Source organism: Battus philenor, unplaced genomic scaffold (assembly GCF_028537555.1).
Source record: "Battus philenor isolate CCGP_79_NKW_IND1 unplaced genomic scaffold, ilBatPhil1.0.hap1 SCAF_18, whole genome shotgun sequence".
NCBI lineage: Eukaryota > Metazoa > Arthropoda > Insecta > Lepidoptera > Papilionidae > Battus > Battus philenor.
In genome coordinates this window covers 1305550-1323801 of record NW_027181680.1, presented here as the reverse complement: position 1 = coordinate 1323801, position 18252 = coordinate 1305550, and the positions used below count along the sequence as shown (strand labels likewise).

The 18252-nt window shown below is 33.5% G+C and overlaps 1 protein-coding gene across 4 annotated transcripts in view; it reads right to left on the bottom strand.

Moving 5' to 3' along the window:
* UGP (UDP-glucose pyrophosphorylase) overlaps positions 1-15936 on the bottom strand; it is a 31331-nt gene extending 15395 nt beyond the window's left edge. Inside the window, exons 1-2 of one of the 4 annotated variants that reach the window (XM_068763868.1) lie at positions 15829-15936; positions 13928-13954 (exon numbers count right to left, since the gene is read on the bottom strand). In XM_068763868.1, coding sequence (XP_068619969.1) covers positions 13928-13954; positions 15829-15858 — 57 coding nt within the window. In that variant the 5' untranslated portion in view covers positions 15859-15936. Of the gene's footprint in view, positions 1-207; positions 336-5417; positions 5616-13927; positions 13955-15828 lie in introns of those variants that run through there. The other 3 variants (XM_068763870.1, XM_068763871.1, XM_068763869.1) reach the window with 3 other exon arrangements.
* Between the last annotated feature and the right edge of the window lie 2316 nt (positions 15937-18252).

Genomic DNA, 18252 nt, shown 5'->3' with positions numbered 1-18252 from the left:
GGTTGAATCAATTGAGTAGACAAAGGGATATAACTGACATATCTCAGCGTGCAAATCTGCTGTTGATTGCCGCTGTGGTCTCAAAGTATATCCTCGTCGCCACTCAAGAATCTTTCGGCTCCAACAACCATCAATTGCACGAACGCATGACTATGACTACGTAACTAAAATAAGTTAAAGAAGAAACGAGAAGTCTTCAATACAAACCCAAGATCGGAGAAAATCAGTCTCACTCGGCATCGCTCGCAAGGCCCGTGGACTCGATTTCTGCGTCGATACACAATTAATGTCTAATTAAATCAATTATTTAGTATCATTGGTGCAACTAGTACTTGGGCGTGTGGCCGGACGAGAACTGAACTCAGCACGATAAAGCGTACGCTATACTGTATGTTATCACGGCCGCCTATCACACCGTAGCGTAAGCATTTAGATATTTTCTTTTAATCATCGTAAATAAACACTTCACCGAATGATATGAAAATGAGTATTAATGTCATTAAAATAACTATAGTATACATTTGTCAGCTAAAATCTTTGTAGCTTTTATATCTATTTCCTGTCACAGTTTGTGTGATCATAAATATTTTTATTAGGATCCATATTCCACATACATTAGCGACGGTGCTTTTGTTTTTACATTTCTTCTTCTTTTCATCAGATGGACGCTTGCCACGACTGGTCCTGCGCTGCTTGCATCCAGTCACTTCACGCGGCTTTGTTCTTGGTTCAACTAGTTTTTCTTTTTCATTTCTAAATTTTTCCAAAAAAAAATTGCTTAACTTTTTTCAAATGATAGCGTTTACTTAGATTTATAAATCAAACACTATTAAAAAATAATTTGAAGTAAAATAATCATTGGTATTTTGTTCGTTTTTCACAACGCCCTACCAATGTCCAGTTTTTAAAATTACACTTACAGTTTTTACAATTCGTTCGATCACTTTCCTCATCACTACTCCATATATAGGGTGGGCCGAAAATATTTGCAAATAGCATCACTTGATTCCTCAAAAACCGTGAGAGTAAGGGGCGCGCGGGTGGCGGGGAATTGTGCGTCGTTTAATGCAATTTTAGTCACGATGGAGCGCTTCACGGGACAACAGCGTGCTTTTTGCATAAAACTTAATTAATTAAAACGTAATTCAAAAGTGCAAAAATTTAGGGCCCACCCTGTAGTTGATTTTTTCTGTTGAAATACGCCAGGCCAATAACTTCAAGCAGCACGGAGTCTTCAGACACAGATTTTAAACAATTATTAATTTTAATATGTTGTAATTCGAAATTTAAAAACGTTCTCTCTTACCTACTATATTATCACAAAGTATATTTCTAAAACCGTTGATTTTTAGATAGGATGTACCGTACATTTATTGACAGCAAATTAACTATACCTTTACCCCTAAAACTTTCACACCTATAACTAACCACTCTGAAGTCTTGTTTGATATATTATTAAACACTACGGTGTAAATGCAGCTGTTACAACTCACCACGGAATTTACATTTGATAAACTAATTTATATTAATACATATACTTCAATGTACGTACATTAGAGTAATAATTTAATGCGATTACATTTAACCAGTGTTTACTCTAGTGTTGATAAATTTGTTTTATTTTCATGTTATATTTTTAAAATGTTTAATTTACTCACAATTGATAACAGCGACATCTAGTTAAAACAAACAATATTGGATGAATTTTTAAAAATGGAATTCCACCGAATGAGGACAATATAACCGATATAAATGAGATCAATTTAATTTGCTGTGGGCAGACCAAGGGAAGTAACAGATAGCAGCTGGGACCTTGAGGATTTGGAGTAGAGACCAGAGACCAACCAGCGTAAGACCACAAGGTGGACAGACGATCTTAAGGTCATCGTAAAAGGCTGGGGGGACAATCTTCTTCCAACCGGTCCTATTGTAAATCTATGAGGAAGCTTATAATCAGCAGTGGTAGCTCAGCGGTGGAGGACTGAGATTTGCGATCGTATGTAGCGATTTCGATTCCCGGTATACAATCTTAAAATTCACACTTTGTGCATTAATTATATAGGATTGCCACTGCTCACAAACATATTTCCATAGGATCGACAGCAGCGCCTTCTGCGTACCATAATAGCACAAAGCAATCGCCAACCCTTACGCCAAGCGCGGAGAAAATGGTACATCCCCCATGTCTATAGGCTTAAGAGAGATATCCATCATGGATATCTACGGTCGCAAGTAAACGCATGTTTACAATTTTGGACGCCTACATTTATAGGTCACTATTAGTTACAAAAGTACAAAATAAGACTGTTGTACAACTCTATTTGGCAACAATACGGACACGTATTCAAGAAATGAAACGTCAAATGTATAGTGAGATATAATAATTTTGAACCGGTACAACAATGGTCTCCTCCCTTGCGAAAGAATCAAGCCTGTTCACTACATTCTATAAAGGTTTAATAAGATTATTTTATATTCGTATATTTATATTTAATCTGTTTACACATATTTATATGTACAGTACAGAGAATTAAAAAAAAACTAAGATACATAAGAATTTACGGTTCTTTAAAATGAAAATATAATGAAAATAATTATATTTTTTTGTATCTTATTAAAACCGGTCAATTTAACTCATTGTTATTTAAAATTCTCTTATATTTAATCATCAATTTAATTCCGTAATTGTTTTAAATGATATACGTGAGACAAATTTACAAAAAAATGTAAAAATAAATTAACTGTTTTTGTTTTTATTCATCCGTACCGGCGATTTCGTCCACGTAGAATTAAAAAAAAATTACTTTATATAATAATTTTTATCGTTAAAGAATTTTTCTAAAATAAAAATAACCTAGTTACTCCTTATTACATCAGGTACCTGCCAGTATAAGTCCCGCCAAAGATTAGCCGGAACAAACAAACAGGAAGACAGAAAAAAAAATGTAATTTTGTTATGTATACATAAATATAATTATATGGATGTCGTAAAAAAAACGGTTATTTTAATATTACGAATAGACACTCTCAACTTTATTTATTTACAAAGTTGACAGTGGATGTCACTTTTTGGCGGGAAACGTGTGTTAAAATTTCGCGTTCAAATTAATTGCATAAATAATTTTAGCAATTTCGGTTTTTCAATTTATTTTTCTATATTTACATTGTGATATATTTTATAAAATATGAAAATAAATTTAAATATATTGATGTCAACAAAAACAGTGATTTTTCCGAGAAATACAGATTAAAAAATATATATATATATAAGACTTGACTTTCTCGAACTTGAAAATCATTTTATGAGCAGTGTATGTTATTTTAAAAGGGCAACCCTGAAGATGTTCACAAAGTGCAAATTTCTATATTCACAAAAAAAATGTCAAAGAACATTTTTATGTATATATTCACATTTTCACTACTTAAATGTTAATTATATTAATATATATATGTGTGTGTGTGTGTGAATATATATATATATATATATATATTATATATTAATAATGTATTATTATTAAAAATATACCGTTCGTCATACTATATCTAAAACATTTATAGTCCGAACAGATGCTAGCCTCATTTTGTCGTCAATAACATCCTGTCCATCATGTCCATCCTGTGTCATGTTTCAAGATTTATTATTTGATTTATTAACACGTTATCTTTAAATAAATATATACTTATTGCTTTTGTTGTTTCCTATAGCTTACTGCAAAAGGTCTCCCACTATAATATCTACGAAAGGATATAGCATAATAGCTACGCCGGGCAGACGGAAAGGCGATCGCAGTTTATTATTGTACGTAGATGACGCTGATGCAATCCTATATAATTAACGCACAAAGTTTAAATTATATAAAATTGAATTGAAATAGAACCCGCGACCAACGACCGCAATTCTCAAACCTCCACCGCTGGGCAACTACTGACTTTTGCATCATTTTCCGTTAATCACTGTACCCATTATTATAACAGTAACTATGACCTTCAACCTGGAACAAAGTATTGTATAGGATACGTTTTAAATCTGTCATGACATTCGTTTTTTAAAATGAAGCACAGATGCCTATGGAAGACCAGTATGCTACAGTTCTCCAGTGGTCTCAGGTTGAAGTCATACACACAAGCACACACATACATACACGCATGCAATATTTCGTTCGATACCAAGAAATGTATCTTTAAATTCCTCTTAAGTAAGAAAAGGAGACAGAGTCTCTGTTTTTGGCACTAATCGGTGTAACATAACTCCTGAAGATGCCCCGTGGAGGGGTGAAACACGTGTTGAGTGAATTAACGGTGGCATTTGTCGGCGGGCTGGCGGGCGGAGCACTTTGCTGCATGACTACCACTGCATGTGCGGAAGTTGCTAAATATTGGTCCTTTTCTTACTTAGGATGGACTTCCGCAAGGTAACGCTTGATTCCATTAAATAAATTCCTCTTTTTCTTAAAAAAAAAGTTTATTCTGATTTGATTCGTTTTAACCACCCACTGTAAGCCATAGGACTCCACTAAAGATATCTATGGGAGTTATACAACAATCGCCATGTTAAGCAGGCGGGTTGGCGATTGCAATATGATATTACGGTACGCAGAAGACGCTGCTGCCCATATTCTGGAAACTTATTTATAAGCAGTGGCAATCCTATATAATTAATGCACAAAGTGTGAATTATTTAAGATTGCATCCCAGAAATCGAACCGGCGACTTACCATGGCAAGTCAGTCTTCTACAGCAAGCACTTTGATTTGATTAAAGTGTTACATCTCTTTTATTATTACTGATTCTTCTTGAGTCTGAGTCTTTTGCGTGAAGTAAATATGTTATTTCTATATTTACAAGTTTAATTATTGCGACATAATTTCCGTCAAATGTTTTGGCATTAATATTTATTAACAGAAAGTTAATATTTAAATATCGAACATTGATTTCGTTACTTCAGGATAAACCGTGGTTAAAAGCAATATCTAAATAATGTCCTAAAAATGTATACGAGTTTGACCTACAGAGGTCAAGAATACTAGCCGTTATCATATGTAATATAATGTAGATATGTAAATTTAAAATCATTACGGGTCTCCGCTCTGTTCTCAAAACAAATTCAAATTCAGATTCTAAAATTCTTTATTCAAAATACGATTCATTACATTTGTTGTTGACGTCAATTTTTTTTTTAATAATATAAGGAGGCGAACACATTTGTCTTCTATGAAATAGAACTCGAAGTAAAAAAAATTAGCAAACATAACCTAACGTAAGCTAATAAATAAATAGTATATTTGTGTTCTGCATTTGTACAACCGTAATAAAACATAACACAAGTCTAAGTAAACTATGATTTTATCTACAACTGGGTCGTACCAATAAAAGCAATTAAGATAAATTATTACGTAAATATACATTTACATATTTACCTTATTCAGCATATCCATGGTGAGAATGATGGAATTAAACGCAAATTAAAAAAAAATATCAATTCCACTGCGTCACTATCGTAATGTCAAAATGTGGCGGGAAAATGAAGTGTCAGATGGAACGCTCGCGGGCGCGTGTCGCGTCGACTAAACAATAAAACGGTCGACGCAATTACTTTATACGTACGACCATATTCATTATCATCGAGTGAATTGTGCCCGGAGTGATTAGCTACTGTCATGACTGTGCATCACGACGTGTGTAATCCGTGTAATTATTTTTTTTAAACAACTAACGTATATACAAGACGTTTTGTTGTTCCAAATTTAATTTTAGGTGAGTTTTTTTTTTAAATCGACTGTAGACAAAGCATTAGACGTCTGCCTCGCCTGGTGTTTGATCTACGATGCTACATAATTCACATCTATTCACTTTTGAAGACTTCAAAGTTATAGTGACCTGGAAACTGATGCAGGTAAGTTGTTCCATGTAAGAAAAGGACCAATGTCCTTTAGGACTTCCAATAGGAAGTGGCTAAATATTGGATATTGATTGACTCTGTGCTTGGCACTAATCTGTGACACATAACTCCTGAAGATGTCCCGTGGAGGGGTGAAACACATGTTGAGTGATTTAACGGTGGCAGTTGTGTGATTCGCATTGTTTGCCGCATACGCATTTACTACCACTTGACTACCACTGCATGTGCGAAAGTGGCTAAATATTGGTCCTTATCTTACTCAGGATGGACTTCCGCAAGGTAACGCCTGATTCCATTAAATAAAAAAAGTTGTTCCATACCTTAGCTGTTCGTAACATATAAGTACGTGAACACGTGCATCTTGTTCGATGTAAGAAACAACACATACAGTTTTTTTTTTAATTTTGTTTATTATGAATCATTATTATTTCACCACTAAACTGCACAGACTATATATTGAAGGTCTCGGGATGTCGCCATCACCGCATGATTGATCATCTTTGCTATTTCAAGGAGAAAGCCTTAACAGGCGTTTGTCAGACATGATAATAATAAATTATATTTGTGCTAATATTTTATATAAATCGCTCTAAGATAATCTTATACATAAAAGGATTAATATTGTTTGACTCTGTGTTTGGCACTAATCGGTGTAACGTAACTCCTGAATATGCCCCGTGGAGGGATGAAACACGTGTTGAGTAATTTGGCGATGGCGGTTGTGTGATTCGCATTGTTTGCCGCATACGCATTTATCAGCGGGCTGGCGGGCGGTGCACTTTGTTGCACGACTACCACTGCATGTGCGGAAGTGGCTAAATATTCGTCCTTTTCTTACGTATTAACTAGAATTTTTAGTTCAGTAGGTATATACAAAATTGATTTCTATTCCTAATTTAAATTTATATATTTAACAACGACAAAGTATTATCTTATTTATAACAACATAGTATACAACATTTTAATAAATATATTAAAACGTCATATATTTGACACGGCATATTCAAATCACATTTACCACTGCCTACCAAGATAGTTATGGACTATGAGATTTTACCATGCCTCACCTACGGATGCCAAACCTGGAAGTTTGATCTGAAGACTAGAAACAAAATACAAACCACTCAGATAAGAATGTAGAGAAGCAACTTGGATAACAAATTAAAATGCAAAATAAGGAACGCAGCCAAAAAAAAACGTGTAAAGCAGATGCACTTACCTATTCCTTCCAACGAAAGAGGAGCTGGGCAGATCACGAGGCAAGGTTCGGTGATAACAGGTGGATACAAAGGGTTATAAAATGGACGGAACCATGAGGTACCAGAGCAGGAAGAAGACCTAATGCCAGATGGGCTGACGAGATCGTGGCTACGGCAGGTCAAGGGTAGCTCATAGTTGCCAAAGACAGAGACAAATGTAAAGCTTTGGAGGAAGCTTTTACCCTGAGGGGGTCCATACAAACTTAGTACGAAATTATCAAAATTTCGATCGATACTGGTGGCTTCAAGTTGCCAAAGATAGAGAAAAATGAAAAGCTTTGGAGAAGGCATTTACCCCGGTCCATAAAAACTATGTACAAAAATATTAAAACTACTATTTAAAACTACTAATTTTAAGTCATTTGTATGAAATGAAATAAAGATTTATTATTATTTTTATTATATTTATAACTCTTGTACTAATAAATGTAATAATTTTCTTTCTATAAATATTTACGTAATATTTATTTCATTATTACTTCCTTTGCACGAGTTTTTAATGCCATTTTCTTGCACGCTTTTCTAAAAAACATACCTACGATATAGATTCGAAAAAGTTGGCTTTCCATATGTTTTATATAGAATTACTTTTTCATTGTCGATATATATCAAAAGTATATCAAAACATATATATATATTGGAACTCTCAGAGAGCTGTGGTACCTCAGTGGTAGAGAACTGATACTTGCGATCGTAGGTTGCGATTTCGATTCCTGGTATACAATCATATATAATGTACACTGTGCATTAATTATATAGGATTTTCCTTATGAGTAATATCACACTGCGATCACCAACTGGGCGTGTCTTTTATCTATCCAGAAGATTTAACCCCCCCCCCCCCCCTCCATAGATATATTTGTAAGAAGCCTTAAGAATCCATGAAAATTAATTCTTAAAAAATCATTGATGTACTTAATTTTTTTTATCTATTATTGCACAATTTCTAACAGTATGTTACAACATATGTCTCTTATCGCATCGCTATGTACTTATAACAAATGCAAATAATCATGACTCGACTATATTGGTAAACAATTATTATTTACGAGGGTGAATCAAAAAATTCTTGGAATCAATATTAAAAAATGCAAAGACTTAAATAATAATATTTTATTTTTCTACATATTCTCCCTCCAATGCAATGCATTTAGAATAACGCGTTTCTAACTTCCTTATTCCTTGTGAAAAAAAAAAATTATTTTCTTGACTCTCGAAAAACTCCTCTACGGCAGCTATAACCGCGTCATTATCGTGAAATTTTGTTCCACGAATTTCCTCTTTTAATTTAAGAAATAAGTGAAAATCAATTGGGGCTAAGTCCGGAGAATATAGTGGGTGGTCAAGGAGATTGAAGCCAGCACAGCGGATTGCGTTGAGCGCAACTTCTGATCGATGAGCAGGAGCGTTATCTTGAAGGAACAACACGCCCAACGACAGTTTTCCACGACGTTTTTCTTTAATCGCTTCACGCACTTTCGGGATTAAATTTGCATAATAGGGTCCAGTAATCGTCTGGCCTTTTGGCATGTAATCAATAAAAAGGATTCCTTCACTGTCCCAGAACACAGAGGCCATAACTTTGCCAGCGGTAGGAGCAACTCGAAATTTCTTAATGGATGGAGAGGATGGTCGTTTCCAAGACATGCTTTGTCTTTTAGTTTCAGGATCAAAATGGTGGACCCACGTTTCATCCATGGTGACAAGACGAGGGCAAAAGTTATCCGAATCACGCTGGAACATTTCGAGATTACGCTTGGAAATTTCCAAACGTCGCTTTTTGTTTTCGTCGGTTAACATTCGTGGCACCCATCTTGCAGACACTTTTTTGAACCCCAGTGAATCAATTAAAATGGATTGAACGCTACCAAAAGATATCTTTAGCATCTCAGATATATGTTTTATAGTCATTCTTCGTCTTCCAAAACCAGATTCTCAACCTTTTTGACATTTTCTTCTGTAACGGAGGTTGAAGGCCGCCCAGAACGCGGGTCATCTTTACAGCTTGATCTACCTCTTTTAAATTCAGCCACCCAGTACGCAACCGTAGAATAGGGTACAGCATCACCCCCTAATGTCTGCTGAATGTCCAAAAAAATTTCCTTCGTAGACATTTTTTTCAAACTGAGATATTTTATCACCGCACGTAACTCACTTTTATCCATAATTTTGACTTTTTAGCAACTCGTTGCACAAAAAATTAATTACATGCGAACGAACTGACAAAAACAAGTGACAGTCTGCATAAATATAGTGTGATAGACACTCTTTGATTTGAATATCGCACTTGATCCAAAAAGGTTTCATATATATGCACTTCTAAGAACTTTTTGATTCACCCTCGTATATAAGTGTTCCAATACTCTGTTACCTCAACGGACTATATAAAAAAACAATAACACTACTCTGAGAAAACACACAGAGACTCAAGGCTAATAAAATAAATATATTACCTGTTTATGGAATAAAAATAATATATTTTTAATCTGTAATAATATATTTATGACAATAATGCTACTGTTATATAGTCTGTGGTTTAAGTCGCCGCTTCAACCTATAGACGCCCATATGCCTCCCCAAAAGATATCTATGAGGAGATATACCATAATCGCCACACTTGGGAGGAAGGTTGGCAATCGCAGTGTGGTATTACTTGTGAATTATGTAAGGCTGCATCCTGGGAATCTAAGCAGCGACTTACGATCGCAAGTTTCAGTTCTCTGGTTGGTTCTTCAGGCTGATCATCAAACATTACTTAAGTAAGAAAGTGATTAATATATAGCTACTTCCGCTATGCAGCAGTAGTCGTACAATGAAGTGCACCGCCCGCCAGCTCGCATAGCCATAGTCCCATAAAAAAAAAAGTTAATTACATTCGATATTTAAAAATAAATATGTTTTACATACGGAAATCGCTACGCCGACAAAGTCAATGAAAACCGAGATACAAGGAATAATTACACCAATGATCAAATAACGTAATACGATACGAGCATAGTATATGTTTGTATATTTCATACATCCTTTTAAATACATATTACAAACCATTTATACCTCTGGTTAACCACAGACTATATTACAAAAATGTCAGATAAGTTGACATATATAGTGAATTTAAAACTCATTTTGATGTCAATAAATTTATGTTACATCCTATGTTTACATATAACGCATTGGCTACGGTTTCGGTGCAGACACAGGTAGACACGTTTCACGAGATATCTTAGACCTCTCATTTCATAGTTTCAAATTTAGAATTAAAATTATATTATTAAATAAATTTACATGTTTTTTTTTCTTTTTTATGGTTCCCGCTATTGGGGACCTGTCGTTTCAATTCCCGTGTGGGACAGGGACTTTTTATTTCTAATAATTTATTCATATATTTTTTTATTATTATCATTCTCCTCTTTCGTGTATCATATTATCTATCGTACTGTTTCTTTCGTTCTACAATTTTCCCAGTCTTTCTCTTTCATTCCATTAGTCATACATCCATCCTCAACCACTACATTCTAGGTTTCCTTACTATTTTATTTTGCAAAAATTTACATGTTTAATATTATAATGAATACACGTAATATTTTTTTAATTCATATTAAAGAGCAACTGTTGAGTTTTTGGCAGATTCATATATCAGCTTTTCGAACCGGTGGTAGCTTACTACGACATTTCAAAAGTACCTGTGAAAGCCTGTTTGAATAAAGGTATTTTGAATTTAAATTTGGATTAAATTTTCTCCATATATTGCCTAGTTCTGAATTCAAAATTATAAAATAGTGCTCGGAGCATATTTTCGTGCGGAAATTCATTAATTTCTAACGCTCCGATTGCTATCGGTTCGACCAATTAATAAACACGTTCGGAAATATTAACCGTTAAAATCGTAAAAAATTTTAAGATTTTTTTTAAAAAATCACACTTATCGTTTGATACGTGTGATTTTTTAACCAATTTTAACCAATTTACCAATTGTTTAATTGGTAATGGGAAAAGAATATTAGTTTTTACGATATGGATATAGAATTTTGTCTAAAACGTCTTCGTTTGAAAACATTAATAAAAAATCAAATGACCATGTAGCAGACACTTGAACTATATATTTCGTATATGGAATCTCACTCTGTGTTTGACACTGGTCAGTCTAACATCTCCTGAGGATGCCCCGTGGAGGGGTGAAACACGTGTAGAGTAGATTAACGGTGGTAGTTGTGTTTCGCATTGTTTGCCGCGCGCGCATTTATCAGCGGGCTGGCGGGCGGTGCACTTTGTTGCACGACTACTGCTGCATAGCTGAAGTAGCTGCATATTAGTCCCTTTCTTAGTTATATATCGATTTGCTAACTTCGAGTTCTGACCGACGTCACACTTAAAAGTTAAATTTGGACAATCGTTTTGTTACTTAGTTTTTGTTGAAGTTGATGCTGTTAGCCCGGGGGCTTTTACAGTTTCATCGGAACTAAGTTCACGGAGCGGAAGGGTCCGTGAACTTAAAAATAAAACAGAAGCTGGACAGACGCGTTCCAGTTGTACGATGACGTTCGCACGTAGTGAACCGCTCTACCCGAGTAGAGCTGTGTAGTGTTGATGTTGTGTATGCGGCTTGGGACGGCAGCGTGGACCACAGGCGAGCCAAGGATGGATCTAGATCCAACCTCGGTTCGCCCATGCTGTTAGCGGTTGGGGAGCGGACAGCCGCAACTAAGAACGGGTGTTATGGTTTGATGAGTTGTTTCGTTCTATTGTGAATGACGCGATGTCCTGTGCAGAGTGTCGCAGGTGAAGTGGTTGCTGGTGGTATACGGTTACCGCTTGCAGCGTTGTGAGTGTCTACAGCAGGTGTTGTGTTCAGTGAGAACCTTGTGGTGGGCGTGAGGAGTACGCCTTTGTGACATCTCTTGGCCTTTGCTAAGATACGGGGGAAGTAGCGAAAAGCATGAGAGAGTTTGGGTGAAAGACCGACTTAAAATAAGTCTCTGAGCGTGCCTTAAACAATTCTCGTACCGTTAAGAGTTTGTGGTCGCTATGAAGCTCTACATTACTGATGCCACTTCGCCCCGGTGGCTATGATGCGATTTTGGGGCGTAGAAAATGTTCACCTCGTTCATCATTCTCGTTGCCCGAGCCGAAGCGATGAGGTAATCTAACAGGTGGCGCAAAAGTAATGTCATAATGTGAACGCGCCTAAATTTTTTCAAATGGCGCCCAATGTCACTGCACTTTGACATTTATAACGTAGATATATAGAGAATTAGTTGTTAATACGCAATGGAGCGATACACGTCCACGTGAAATTATTGTTAATGCTTATTCGACAAATTTTTAGTTTGATTTTCGATGTCGAACTCCATGTACTTGAACAATCAAGCGTATGGCCGAGCCACATGCGAAGTGGATCTAAACACACCAAGACTTGTACCTTGAAAGCTAACATTGAAAAAAAGATACCGTTGCTTTTTGCTTTTACTCGGTTGAAGTTAATGCTGTTAGACCTAAGGCTTTTACGGCTTCATCAGAACTGAGTTCACGGAGCGGAAAGGTCCGTGAACTAAAAACTAAAGCTGGTAGGACGCCTACCAGTTGCACGGTGATGTTCGCACGTTACTAAAGCTCTTCGCGAATAGAGCTTTGAAGGGGTGTGTTGCTGGAGTGAGCTTGCGGGTTGGGACGGCAGCGTGGACTACAGGTGAGCAGAGGAGGGATCCGGATCCAACCACGATCCACCCACGCTGTTCGCGGTTAGAAGGCGGGCAGCCGCTCTAAAAAAACGGGTGGCTGTGTAAAACGCAGCGACCTGTGTGAAGTGTTGCAGGTGCAGTGGTTGCATCATCAGATGCCGAATGATTTGCAGTGTTGTGAATGTTTGCAACGGGTGTGGTGTGTGTTCTGTGGGAACCCTCTGATGGGCGTGAGGAGTACGTCTTTAGGACGCCTCTTGGTCTTAATTGAGGTGAAATATATAGTTAATTTCGAACTTCATATTTATACATTTTACATTATATCTAGTTTTAGCATTTCGCCGCTAAAGGTGCAGTCAGTCCGTTGCTCGAAGCATTACCTTAGGGAGAGCCGCCGCGGTGGTTGGTATATGGTCCGAGCAATACCTTAAAGAGAGCCGCGGTGCTATTTGTACGACAAAAGTCCCGTCCATCAAACGTACAGTAAAAAGTGAAATTGTAAAATAGTAAACGAATTTCACTACAAAAAGAAAACAAACATATAAGCCACATGTCTCCACTTAAGTTTTCATTTCGTTACATTTTATTCTAAAACATGCTCTAAAGCAATGGTTCCCAAACTTTTTTTTTATCCACGGACCCCTTTGTTTTCTAATAAACTGACTCATACATATATTAAGAATTTTAGAAATAATTATTTTTAATTAAAAACTGCATACTTTTTATTCATTTTTTATTTTATAAATAAACTGGTATCTCTATTATATTTATTTATTAAGCCTTGCAACACTCTCATATCCAAATAATTCTTTTATACTCTCAACATATTACATTATGATGGTCTGTAGAAAAAACTTTGGGAACCACTGCTAGAAACAATTCAAATTATCGACAATAAAAATAAAATAAACACATTAAGACACATGTTTAAAAACAAATAAACACCTGACAAAAAGTTAAAAGATACACCTTCACCATTTCTTCACCATTTGAAAACAAAAAAAAAAACCATATACCCATCAACCTTATTTTATATCATAATGAAATGAATTTTATCTACAACATATACTATATATGAAAATTTAGCTTACCCCTGGCCTCAGTCTGTTGTCAAAGGCCTGCAATATACAATTTTATTCTTATTTGCCAATTTTGATTTTATTTCCCAATAAAACAATATACAGGATGATTGGTTATGTGTCAAAACTTTTGAGGATTTATATACTACTTTTGCTGTCAAATAAATATGGTATTATTTATCCAAAACTCAACAGTTTCAGAAATAATAATATAGTTAGAATAATCAATTTCAAAATTTTTAATAAATACATATTAAAATTAATTATTGTTTACTATATCTGCAGACTTACTGCCAGAAATAATTAGTCTTCCTGTGTATTTTAAAGTGATCACTTTATACATGGTGATTAGAAACAGGTGTGAAATCTCAAAAGCTTTTTGATGACAACTGAGCTATACTTCTATTTAAAACTTTTATACCAATAACAAATCACCCTGTATAGTTTACACTAGACCAAATTTTTAATCCAGACAACATAGTTGAAATAAGTTTATTAATCTGAAATATCCTCAAAACTAAATTTCAATTTTGATTTCTTATGTAACTGTGAAGATCAGAAAATTAAAATCTATCCATATTAAGCAAACACAAACTTTAGGAAAATATCGATTGGAATATGTGATCATATGATAAATTTAAGATAAAAATTTAATAATCAATTAACAGTAAAGATTTATCTTATCTATAGATATAAGAAATTAAATTATAAATTAAAAACATATTTTTTAAATTTAGGAATAATATATTACACCCTTATTTTAAGGAATTGTAGACATGCATTCAGGAATTTAGTTTATTACTGTTCTAAAAGATAACAATTTTTAATGAAAGAAAGCACAAAAAGCTTCCCAAGTGTTTGTGCTAGTAAAATTGATGTTAAGAATAAATAATTTTAAAAATTTTGTGAATCCATGACAATGAGTGAGGATATCTCTGGTTGGAGTAACAGACTATGTATGTATGTACCTTTATTTTTTTTATATACTTAGGACATAACAATCATCTGTAAGTCCACTTGTCAGTGATAGAAACTATGGCTCACAATGATGTCTTTGTTCTGTATATTTAAACCACTGGTACTTCATCTCCTTTATAAACTAATGAATTATTTAAACAATTTTTATTACGAATATCATATTAAATTATGTTATGATAGTAGCAATTTTGACACAAAAATACATGAAAGTCCCTAAAAAAAAAGTTATATTTTTTTAATATGTATATTATCTGATTGCACATAAAATGTAGTCAAAAAATTATAGGTATAAATCTACTATACCAGCAACTACAAAATGGTGATATTTTTGGCATTGGATTGCCATGTATTAGTGACCAATAATATAATACAAAATGAAAAATAATGTGAATAAATAAATGAATCTATAGGTAAAATTAAAAAAAAATACTCTCAGTGGGTAGCTAAAATAATTTTTCACAATTACTTTACAAGTCTATTACTAGAATGATATTGATAATCTAAATAAATTTAAAAACAAAACAGAATTATATAATTACATTAAAAGATTAGATGTATACTTAAATACAGTAGCCAATTAATAATTAATGAGGGTAGAAAAACGTAATGTTTATGTACTTATAGTAATTATATAATATAATTGCGTCGTTTTAAAATGATACGTAGTTAAAACAAAATAAATAAATACATCGTCTATCAAATAAAGGTGTGTTCACGCACGTAATAATTGCGTGTCGGTCTAATAATGAAGATCAAACCTCTAATAAACAGAGCAATTTAAATGGTAAAATATCAACTGCTTTAGTAATAAGGGGTCTAAATGACCTCTACAATAAGTCAAGGTCGAAGAGATAACGAAGATATCTCATTATTGACAGTAAATTGATAACTGTAGAAGGGGTTCATGCACTCAATGTGATAATAATTCTCATTACCTTTTTATCTCCTTCCCGGCTATCAACCATTGCTGTTAGCAGTTAGTAGTTAAAACTATTTAGATAAATATTAATATAACAATAAAACAGTATAGACGCCGCTCGATGTATATTTGACAATCAGATGGCTGTCATAATGAAGTTTTCCCGCTAATTGCGTTTATGAGGCCTTATTTTCATTACTACTAAAAACATACGCAAATGTATTAATATTTAACAAAATAAATAATTTTAATAATATACATAAATAGCCATATTTATTTTATGTGTAAAATAAATAAATTATATATAGTTTTTGCAAGAATTTTTTGGCAAATGGTATGTCGTCTCTTCACAATCCGGCTTATTGATAATAGCAAAGTAAACATTGACAAATTGTTTTCTTTATACCTTGAAAAGCAATAGTTTTAAAAGTTTCACGTTTATGACTAGTGTTACTCATAACCAGAGATCGGAATAATAAATATGAGTTATTAAGAGAATAATTAATAAATGATACTGTTTATAGAATATACCTGCGCAGAAACAGGTGTGATTTGTCGTTGAACACTGGTAATGCACGTTCGAAATAAACTTCCTTACCTTACTTACCTTAGCTTAACGTCCTAAATACATTACTTTTAACATACAGACAGATCATACAACAACCAGTAAATATATTCTAGTAATGATAAGAACAAATCAAAGTTTACCGAGAGATATATAATTAAATATATGTAAGTTAATAGAAAACAGCAATAAAAATCAATACGAAAGAAAGATTAATAAAAAAAATAGATTTTTGACAATAATTATTGAGTATTTATTATTTTTATTGTATGTTAGCTGTGCCTGCTGTATCGTCCGTGTGGTATTTAATAAAAAAAATATTTATATATTTTCGTCTAAGATTTTTTTTTTAATAAAAGTGGCTTTAAGTTACTTTTTCTGACACCAGCTAACTGCTAGTATAAGTTCCATTAAAACCGATCCTGCCATTTCAGAGATTAGCCGGAACAAACAGACAGACAGACAGAGAAAATTTAAAAAAAAATTACATTTTAGTATATGTATATTCATGTGCATGTTGTAAAAAGCGATTATTATAATATTAAAAAGAATCTAAATTTGTTTATTGGTATAAATGAAATATTACAATATTAACGAAGCAATAAGAAAAAATCTATTTTCTACAGATCTATGAGAACTGCAAGTAAATAGACAGGCGATTGTTTATTTGTCATTAAAAAAGCTACAAAGTTACTTGGAGATATAACATAGCAGAGAATTGTTAGAAATATCATTTATATGCAATACATTCTTTAATATGAACATTATAACGGTGGTAAAAAATTATTTCGTAACTAAAAATGAGCGTTGTACTTCGTATAGTATATATTAGATCAGAAAGGCGTGCAAATTTCAATTTTATGTAACTTTTTATTTCCGCATAATTTTGAAGCATAATAATAGCAAGTCTGGGTTCCAACAAGATGGCGCGACATCTCATCCATTGCATTGAGCCTTTCGTTTGAAACGAAATGTTTAGTGATAAACTGATATCAGATATATATATATATATATATATATATATATATATATAGAGAATTTTTAAAGCAGAGTTTTTAATCGACGAGGATTGACCAACTCAGAAACATTAGCGAATAAATGTATACGTGGGATAACATGAGCGATGTACCATGGAGTTTTCACCAATTTGAAGTCTTGATTTAAGTATGCTTTTGATGGCACAGGCCTGTGACGTATTTTTTTTTTAAAAGAAATTAAAATCACTATGTTTTTATTATATTATAAACAATACTTTTACCTTCTAAGCTTGTAGTTTTTTTTATCTATGGTTTTTTAAAATTCGCACATCTTAATGGCTGTATAAATAAAAAAGTAACTATATCTCGAAAAACTAAGGATTTATTTATTACGTAAATGAAGTTTAGGTATATATATAGAATAATAGACATAGGCCACATCGGCAAATTTTTAAAGCCAGTAAAATTTTTTTACCTTAAACTTAACAGGGTTATATAAAGAATTTTTGTTTTCGCTCACATTTATATGAGCAGTACAGAAGCCAATGCCAAAGTCCAAAACACAAGAATTGAGAAAATTAATATTGTTTGATACATTAGTTTTTGAAATTCTTGGTTTATTAATTTAATTAGAAAAGTGTTCAGTCTTTTTTCGAGGTGTATACTGCAAAAAAACAAGACATGTAAAGGTTGTGTAAATAAAAACGTAAGTATTTATTGAAATAATGACAGCATCTTAAACATTTTAGGTCATACCTTTTTGCATCTGAAAAATATAAGAAATTTATGTAAAAAAATATTGATAAAAGGTTAACTTGTCCCTAATGACTTCTGAAATGATTATATAATATATTCAGAAACTATTAAAAAAGGCTTGTCTAACCTGGAGAAAAGTAAC